This window comes from Gopherus evgoodei, chromosome 4 (assembly GCF_007399415.2).
Source record: "Gopherus evgoodei ecotype Sinaloan lineage chromosome 4, rGopEvg1_v1.p, whole genome shotgun sequence".
Taxonomy (NCBI): Eukaryota; Metazoa; Chordata; order Testudines; family Testudinidae; genus Gopherus; species Gopherus evgoodei.
The window spans coordinates 43,342,340-43,351,947 of record NC_044325.1 but is presented as its reverse complement, the minus strand read 5'-3'; the positions used below and the strand labels follow the sequence as shown (position 1 = coordinate 43,351,947).

General features: G+C 50.3%; 1 protein-coding gene across 1 annotated transcript; it reads left to right on the top strand.

Moving 5' to 3' along the window:
• The first annotated feature begins 347 nt into the window (after positions 1 to 347).
• AHSA1 (activator of HSP90 ATPase activity 1) lies at positions 348 to 6,620 on the top strand. The gene is made up of 9 exons (XM_030559031.1): positions 348 to 519; positions 1,125 to 1,315; positions 1,528 to 1,610; positions 2,045 to 2,162; positions 3,051 to 3,139; positions 3,563 to 3,697; positions 4,748 to 4,849; positions 5,680 to 5,731; positions 6,211 to 6,620. Exons 1-9 carry the CDS (start codon positions 440 to 442, stop codon positions 6,381 to 6,383), a joined length of 1,023 nt encoding a protein of 340 aa, XP_030414891.1. The 5' UTR covers positions 348 to 439; the 3' UTR covers positions 6,384 to 6,620.
• Positions 6,621 to 9,608: the final 2,988 nt, after the last annotated feature.

The following is a 9,608-nucleotide window of genomic DNA, read 5'->3' as shown; positions in this document are numbered from 1 at the left end:
CCATGGGGTGTGCAGTTTCCGCCTTCCCGTCTCATCCACGCCGCCGGCTTCTGCCTTGTTCCCGGGGGGGGGGCTCGGTCCGCGGAGATTTGGACTACGAGTCCCGACAGGCCTTGCGAGAAACGGGGTTGACTTTGACATCCCGCTACCCGTCGGCAGCGGAGCTCAAATTATTCTGCCACAGTTGGCGGAAGGCTCAGAGCTCTGAGAGCCGGCGGGCGCTCGGAGTGGGGGACGCTGTGTCGATAGCGAGGCGGCCAGACGCAGAAGCGGGGAGAACTCTCCGCGCGCCGCCGAGCCGGAACCAAGGTGTCGGGGCCCCGCGCCGGTCGGACCGTGTCGGGGGACCGGAAGGACTGTGTGCCGGCGGTTCTAGTAGGTTCCATAGGCGGGCGGTGTGCAGGAGCCGGGCTCGGCGGCGGCGTGTCCGGAGGCTCCGATGGCCAAGTGGGGGGAGGGCGACCCGCGCTGGATCGTGGAGCAGCGAGCGGACGCCACCAATGTCAACAACTGGCACTGGTGAGAGGCGGGCGCGGGGCCGGGCGCAGGCGGCTGCTCCCTGCTCGGCAGCGGTCGCTGCCTGAGGACGCGCGAACGGGCCAGCAGGGCGGGGAGAGGCGGCTCCCGAGCGTGGGGCCCCTGCCCGGGGCAGCACCGCACCTGCCCCTCCGCGTGCCCGGCACTTGCGGGCACCACAGGGCCCTGCTCAGGGGAGCCCAGTGCCTCGGCCCCGGCCAGCGTTCGGGGGCACGACGCGGGGCGTCACCGAGAACGGCCTGACCCGTCGGTCACGGGGTGTGAGCGTCTTGTCCCGAGCCCTTTCCCCCGTGCATCCTTCCCAACGCTGGGAGAGTCGGGCTGCGTGGCCGGGTGGGAGAAGGGAAGGGACGAGATCGCAGCAGCAGCAGCAGCAGCAGCAGCAGGCGAAGTGAGGGGAGCACGGGGTGATGCGTCGGACCACCGCATCGGAGACCCTTCTCGATGTAGGGAGGATAACGTGGAAAGAGATTGGGTGGGAAGCGCCAAAGCAAAATTTCAGAAATACTGTGTTCAAGCAGCGAAACACCAAAAGCCAGCTGCAGTCCAATTTCAGAACTACTCTTACACCATTTTAATCTTTACAGGACTGAACGGGATGCTTCTAATTGGTCTACAGAGAAGCTGAAAGGTCTGTTTCTGGCGGTGAGAGTAGAGAATGAGGAGGGGGTTTGTGAAGTGACAGAAGTGAGTAAACTGGATGGAGAAGCATCCATCAACAACCGCAAAGGGAAGCTAATATTTTTCTATGAGTGGAATATCAAGCTGTCATGGACAGGTGAGTTATAGTCCGTTTTCTCTCAGGGGAAGGGTCTAGCGCAGGGTTATGGACAGTGTTTTCCAAGGCTCCCTCAAAAAGGGGTCAGTGGGGCTTTGAGAGGAAGGTCACTTTTCTGAGCAATGATATGAGGTTGCCCTTGTGCAGCAGTCAGAGCAAGGAAAGCTGAAATGAACAAGACTTTTTAATCAGAGTATAATTGCTCTCTACAGGCACCTCAAAGTCGGGAGTGAAGTATAAGGGGCATGTGGAGATTCCCAACCTCTCGGATGAAAATGATGTTGATGAAGTTGAGGTAAGCACAGTTATGGCTAATACTGCTGACTGTGCCACTTCATTACCAAAGGGTCTCAAAGCACAAAATATTCCCATTTTAACTCTCTAAAGCAGCCCTATAAGGATGTAGCCAATTATTGTTCTTTGGTAGACCACCTAGGTTTATCCTGCACCTCTACCAGATAAGCAGCATATGTTTTAGCTCAAAGGGATCTGGTTTTCAATGCTGATTTGGTCAGAAGTAGAGCCATAGCAGCTATAGACAGTTGTATAGGTGCCGAAGTTACTGTGAACTGGTAGTACATGAAGTAACGAGTTATAACAAAAGTATAAAAGCTTCTTCATAGCTTCCCCTGGAAATGCTTTCCAGGCTGAAGCATTAGTTATGATGCTAAATCCCATCTTGAGTGTGAGTGTAGTTTTGTTCACCAGGCCTTTGTCTGTTTTGCTTAGATCTCCATCAGCCTTGCCAAAGATGAGCCTGACACCAACTTAATGGTCTTGATGAAGCAAGAGGGCATGAAAAAGATCAGGAATGCAATGAGCACTTACATCAGCACGCTCAAAACAGGTACATAATGGTGAGGGAGAAACTCCCCTGCCAGCTGCTAAATAGCAACTGAGGTGGAAGCAACTCTCCCCACAGTTCTTCAGCGGGAGAAGTGGGAAGCTATACCAATAGTTACCTTTTCATTGCTGCACTGGAATCAGACGACCCAGGGCAGGAGGCTTTTTTGAAGTCTTTGCAGTAAACTGATCTCCATCCTCTCTAGTTTACCTTCGTAACTGTATCCACTTGTACCTCCATTAGCCTCAAGGGATAAACAGACTGTGTTCCATGGCACCCTGTAAAGCTAAGCATATCCATAACTGAGTTGAAGCCCAGCTGTTGAGAAGATTATGATGACAGTACAAATTGTTCATGTGTAGGTGCTGGACGAGAAACTCTGAGGCAACAGTGACTGACGTTACTGTGATATGATAGAGTGTGGCCCTCCGTTTTTTCAACTTGTCAAAGAAATATGTGGTGTCTCCTTTTCCATATATAATTGTCATTGACTTTTCTGGGGCGCTAGCTGTCTGCCACGTGCTCCTCTTTTCCAAGATACTAACACTACATAGAGACTGTATCTAGCTCTAGCTGGATCTGAGGTGAACTGACAACTTGAGATTTTTGCAGCAGTTTTGTTGATGTAAACCAATAATCTTTTTTGACAGTCTGAACACACTTCTTATACGCAGAATTCAAATCTCCCTGAAATGGGTGGCCCTGCACTCTCAAAGGGTTTGTTGCACCCTTCTCACATTAGGGACTCAAGTTCTGTTCAGTACATACTTTCCAGTCATGACCTTAATCCAGGGTCAGGCTTTTGCAGCCTTGTGTGTCCTACAGCATGTTGAGCAGCTAAAACGTTGACTTGATCTTTGCTAGGTTCATTGTATATTTCTATCTTTTTAGAGTTCACCCAAGGCATGATTTTACCTACAGTAAATGGGGAGCAAACAGAGCCAGTTCCTCAGCTGGCAGCTAAAGCAGAAGACCACAAGGTAAATAAAACATCCCATAAGGTCCTGGAGAAAGCAGCAGCAAGTTAGGTGCATCTGATGTGTGTGATAGGTCAGGCTGCCTACTTAGACTTTACAGTATCTTCAGCAGTGGATGCAGTCTGTGATTGCTGGCCTGGGTATTTGAATTTGCAATGGGGATGTTCCCTAACTCAAATCTAGTATAGTCAGTAACAAGGCTTAACGCTAAGCCTTGTTACTGACTATACTAGATTTGAGTTAGGGAACATGTTACTCCATGAAGCATGGTAGCTCCTAAATATCTTTTCCAAGATTCTCATTCCTGTTCTTTAAGGGTATTGTCAACTGCATTTATTTGAGGGTTCTGGGAAATAAGACGTTTATAAAGTGCTGTGTATGCACTAAGCATATAATTCAACATTGTGCTGCTTAATGTTTCCTCAGACCATTGCTAGTACTGTCACTGCAGCGCCTGAGTCAAAACCCATAGGCGTCAAGATTCCCACCTGTAAAATCAGTTTGAAGGACATTTTCTTAACATCTCCTGAGGAGCTCTACAGAGTGTTCACTACACAGGAGGTAAACCAGCATGGTTGGGGAGATGGGCCCAGAGAAGTTGGGAGTAGTACACTTCTGTATTTAGAACAGCTTAGCCTCAAGCTGCTCAAGAGTGATTTGGCGACAGATGCCTCCTCTGGGGAATAGAGACCTCCCCACCCACAAACCACTGGGTATTGACTCTCTTGCCAGCTCAGGAGTAGAGGGGGCAGTGTCCTGGCCTCCTGACAGTAATCATCAAGCACATAGTCTGTTTCCTATGGGGGGGCGTGAGGAGGCGGGGGGAGGGGGGAGAAAATGGCATACTAGACGAGACTGTACTATAGGGCTGGTCTTAACTGTCAGCATTTTCTATGCTGGCTGCTGTAGCTGAGTTAAACCATCTGCCAATTTGAGTGTTCACTCTCCTTGGATGGTTTACAAGGCTGTCAATGCCAGCCTACCTCCAGTCCCCTCTCTGCAGGGAAGCAGCCCTAGCAGTGGCATTGCCTATGGCAATAAATGTGTGGGGTCTCTGTAGGCCCCAGTGCCCGGTTCTGTTTCTGGAAAATCACATCCCGCTCCCTGAGAGCCAGGCTTTAAATTGGGGCTCACCAGTTCACACAAGAGAGTCTTGGGGAGTAATGTTACAGGCACATAGGAGAAACTGGTAGAAAGGGCATAATGAGAGCTAAGGGCTCTCTAGAGATCTGGCATGTCCTCCGTCCTGGGAAAAGCAGGCAAAACACTTTATCAATGGAGTGCTGGCATTACATGACTCAGAGCTCAAATCCTGCTTTCCTGCCTCTGAGGGGGCTTTTCCTCAGTCCGCATCCCCATGGAGCTCTTCAGAAATGGGCTAAAAAGTGAAGACTCTGCTCCGTTCCCCATCCCCAAAATGCAGACTCTAAGCTTTCAGCCAAGCACTTATTCCAGAGAGCCCAGTGCTCTTGTGCTGGGGTGGGAGGCATTAAGCAGCAGCCACTCCCCTGCCAGCAGGTTTCAGAGCAGCTGGTGCGGGTTATAGGGAGAATGTTGTAGTGCTTCCAGTCACTTGAGTCCTGCAATGTCACAAGGCCTGTCTTTCTGCAGCTGGTCCAGGCTTTTACTCACGCGCCGGCAATCGTAGAGGCTGATAAAGGAGGGAAGTTCCACTTGCTAGATGGCAGTGTCAACGGCAAGTTCATTGATCTAGTGAGTACTAGCTGATGCAGCTGTATCTTGTTCAGAAGGAGCCTTGGTGGCCAAGTCACACCTTCCCTGCAGTCTTTTCTCCATCTGCTCTGTATCTCATCTCTAGAGCCCTGTGCAGATACAAAAATTTGGGTCCGCATCTGATCCGCAAAGGTGGTAAGCAATACAACCGCATCCACAGATGCAGATATCCATGGATTTGCAGAGCTCTCTTCATCTCCCTGATTGAAACTCCTTCCCTCATGACTACCATTCTCCTACAGTCAGCCTTGTTAATTAAGGTCATTTTCATTTCTGGGAGCTGAGAGATCTGGCTTCTATTCCTGGCTCTTTATGACCTTGGATAAGTTCAAGTCCAAAGTCAAGTCATTCTTCCTCTCTCTTTTCACACTCATTGTCTGTCTTGTCTATGTACATTGCAAGCTCTTTGTGGGAGATCTGTGTCTCATTATGTTAGTAGAGCTCCCACCATAATGGGGCTCAGATCTTAGGGCCTCATTATAGTAACACCTAGTATATAAATAGATGTGAAGCATTCAGAACTCAATCCGCATAAGGATTGTATATGGGGGAGATAATACTTTGAATCACTATTGTGGTAGCAATAGTATCTCTCCTCCCCTCAGTGCTTCAGCCTAACAGGGCCCAACATTCACATAACAGGATACAGGGACTCTAAGAGTCCCTCTCCCTGTAGTTTTGCTTTCTGTGAGTCTCTGAAGTGAGTCTGATGCTTTGGGTCATGCTCAGTTCTGAGCACTGGCTAACATGGAATGGAGCGGGATTGGGAAGGCAAACGGCTGCTCATTCATTCCTTTTTCTTTACCTAGGTCCCCGAGAAGCAGATTGTTATGAAGTGGAGATTTAAATCTTGGCCATCTGGTAGGTAGCTTGAAGAACCAAACTGCAGAGTTCCAGCCCTCGCCTGTAACTGAATGAATCCTGCCATGGCTGCACACTGGCTGGTTTGACTGTGGGTGGTTCTCTAGGTTGCACTATCTGCTTGGTGATCATAACACCACAGTAACCCCGGGCCTTATTGCTTCCTGGGCAAATGGACTGACTGGGAACACTGCAGAAGCACCATGCTCTGCCTCAAGGCTGTCTGCCACAACCCCTTTCGTTGTCTTGCAAGCAGTGTTGAAGGGGACACTCTCCCTCCTCTGCGTGGAAGAAAAGCAGTTGTTGTGCAAGACATGAGGAAAGGGGTTGTGCACCAGGGAAAGGTTTTGGGAGGGATTCTGAGCCGTCTGGTGATGGGTGAGCTCTCCAGCCATTTTGGGTGAGGATGTGCCTGTGCTGTCCAGGGTTTGTGCCTTATTGCCCAGTGCTGATGTGGGGATTTCCTTCGGCTCTTCTAGGGCACTTTGCAACTGTTACCTTGAACTTCACTGATAAAGGCGGCGAGACAGAAGTGTGCTTGGAGGGGAAGGACATCCCTTCCAGTGAGGAGGAGAGAACAAAGCAAGGGTGGCAGCGCTACTACTTCGAAGGCATTAAACAGACGTTTGGCTACGGGGCCCGCTTGTTTTAACATCGGCTGTTGGGGAGAGTCTCTGTCAGATTCTGCGGTGTGGACTGATTGCTTCTCGTTTGTCCCTTTCTTTTTGGTGCTGCTGCTGTGAAGAGCGGGACGAGGAAGGCTACTGAGCAGCACTGCTTGTAGCCCCTTACTGCTTTGTGCATGTCTCCTGCCACAAGGGAGTCAGTGAGGGGTTCTCTTACATGTACATACTTTTATTGCTAAATAAACATAACTTAAAAAACCAAAGGGAGATTATTTCAGTTGAGAGTGAGATCAGAGGATTTGGGGTCAGACTGGCAGAGATATATCTGGAAAGGTGTTGGTCATGGAGATGAGCAAGCTCAGCAGGAGTTACTTGTTTGTGCTTTAGGAACGGGGACCAACCCCACAGCAAGCGTACAGCATTAGCTCAAGGCATCAAGTTTCAGAGAGTCCAGTGATACTCTAGGCCTGCTACTGGTAAATAGCAATGGACCAAATGCCAGGGAGGGAATGTTTAAAACCCCCTCCTATTTCCACTTCAGGAAGCCCCTCCCTGCACATAGTCCTAGGCTAGTCTCTCCTACTCACTATGCTGGCCTGCTTCATGAGAGTAGAGCAATAGAAGAACAGCGGTGGGGTAGGACCTGTTCCCAAGGAGATACCACAAAGGGGCAATGCCCCAGGCTGAACCCTGAGAGAGAGAACTGCCTGTGGGTTTTAACTCTCTGGCATCAGCCAGGAAACTGAAGGCCTCTTTTTGCCTCAGAACAAGGTGAACTTCTCCCATATGCCATCTACTGCCAGCACTACTCCCTCCAGTGACCTGGAAGGAATAGAGAGCCTTGCTCCATCCCCCCTGAACTCTGGCAGAGATTTAACTAATGGCCCCATGCACAGAGTTATGCGTGGAGGCTGTTTGTGCTTCTGGGATAGGCTGTACTGTGACTGCCCCCTCTAGGTCTCCCTACAATAATCAGTGTCTTCCTCTGATCATTTCTGCTACCTCCTTTATCTTGGGCATGCAAGCACAAAATTCAAGGGGAGGTTGTGCCACTGATCTGTATCATGCACTGATAGCCTTGTCTGTCTTGTTCAAAAGCAACATACGTAAATGAGTGACTTTTGTTTTCCAAGACACTGCTGATAATAGACTGCAAATAGGCTAACATTACAGATCCCTCCAACATGGGAAAACTGAGCCTGTGATGGGAAGAAAGTGATACTGATTGTTGTAGCATCAAGTTGACAGTCTGAACATATCCTCTCTAGGGGTGTGCTAGCTATGCATCCAGCTGAACACAGGGTGGCAGCACTGCCCCCCAATAAAGTAGGATTTGATTATAATAGCTGGATATGGAGTACCACAAGGCAGGCTGCTCTAATCACCTGCCACTGCAGGGTTAGGAAGTGGGGAAGAAGAGGGCAGCAGCTGGAGTGGAATTCTAATTGCTCTCTTCTTCACAAACCCCCGTTTGCTATGGGAATCCTGCTACTGCTGTAACAGAATGGCCCATAGACAATTCCTGGGGCACAGATAGCCCACAAAGACCACGGAAGCAGTGTGTCTTGCTCAGAGGCTGCTTAGGAAGACTAAGTTAGTGCACAGCTGCAAAGTTTCCTGCCTGGGCACAGTCTGATTGATTGCACTCAGCAAAGCAACACAATTGTTCATTTAAAACACTGGAACATTGCCACAACTGGAGTAGTGCAGGTGCCAGTGATGAGCCCCAGGCCCTGCCAGGGGTTATGAAAGGAGCCTAAGTCACTGAATGAATTATTGCTGTGAATAGCATCAGGTCAGATCTCCACCCTCCCATTTGCAGATGCTGTCATTCTCTGTGAGACTTTTCCCCAGCATACTAAGTCATATTAAACTCTACCACAACAAAACAGTCAGTGTAATCCCAATGCTCAAAAACAGCCCATGGGTCAGACCCTCAGCCTGCATACAGAAAACCAGGGACATTTTTAGACAATGATTTGGCATAACATCAGGGATTTAAAGGTGTCTGGGACCCTTATTTCAGCTCAGCACAGGAGGGCTGGGATATTTTAGAGATGATTTGCCATTATGGAAAAGCCCAGTGGCCTGGCTGGTCCAGGGCTGTCTTACATCTTATCTTTCTATGTGGATGTTTGTTAATGCCATCCTCTATGATGCCTTCTGGGATGCAGCCCACATGCCTTAGGGGCACAATGAAAGCCCAATGCTCTGCCTGAGGCTTACATAGCCCTCAAGTTATTTCCTTTCAGTGATTAAAGCCCCTCTTTGGAAGCCACAGAGGCCACCATCCCACAAAGGCCAGGGGCCTTTCCTCAAATACCCTTGAAGAATTGTAAGCTCAGTGCCCCAGTCCTGGAGTGCTGTTTAGGTGGAGGTGAATGCTGCCACAGTTGCTTTAAGCAATTCAGAGAGGGCATATTGGAGCTTAGCCTAAAGGAAAATCAAGGGGATTTCTCCACCCTCTCAGCCTGAATTTTTTACCTGGCCAGGCTTACACACTCATAGACTCAGGTCTAGCTAGCAGGGTTTAGGTACAGCCCCGGGCATGCTCATGTAACGCCATTCAGTGCTGTACTCACTACCCTTTCAGAGCGATGGAGGGCATGGTTGTGCTGCAGAAGCTAGGGGCTCTCACCTCCCCATGGGTCTCAGTTCTGGCTCCATGGATGTAGGCTCAGGCATTTCACTCCCAAGGAAGAAAGCCTGAAGAGGCTCTAGCCATACATTCTCCACCTTGGTAGGCAACAGTGATGCCCTTCCCCGAGGAAAACACTGCTCACCCCCCAGCCAACCACACGTACCCCTGCCAGATGCTGTGTCGCTCAGCAATAGCAGTGGGGGTGGGTGAGTGCCTAAGGGCAAACTGCAGCCTCTGCCTGTGGGGAGTGAGAGCATGCAGCTCCCCCTGGGGCAGCTGAGTGCTGGGCTGAGGCCTGGGTTCCCAGGTGGGTGAGGAAAGGCAAGAGTGGGTGAATGTCACTCTTGGCTCCCTCCCAGACCAGGACTAATTCTTCAAACCCAGGCTGGGTGTCTGTGTGGAGCACCAGAAAGCCACTCAGCGCCCCCTCCTGGTGTTCTGCAGGAGCAGCAGGCAGGGGTGTGTGTCCTCATCTCGCCTAGCAGCGGGGGAGGGAGGGAGGACACAGAAAGATCAGCTACTGCTGCAATGCTGAGCATGCACACAGCAGGGGCACCTGCCCAAGTGAGCAGCCCCCAGCTCAGTGCCAGCAGTAGCACTATTGGGGTAG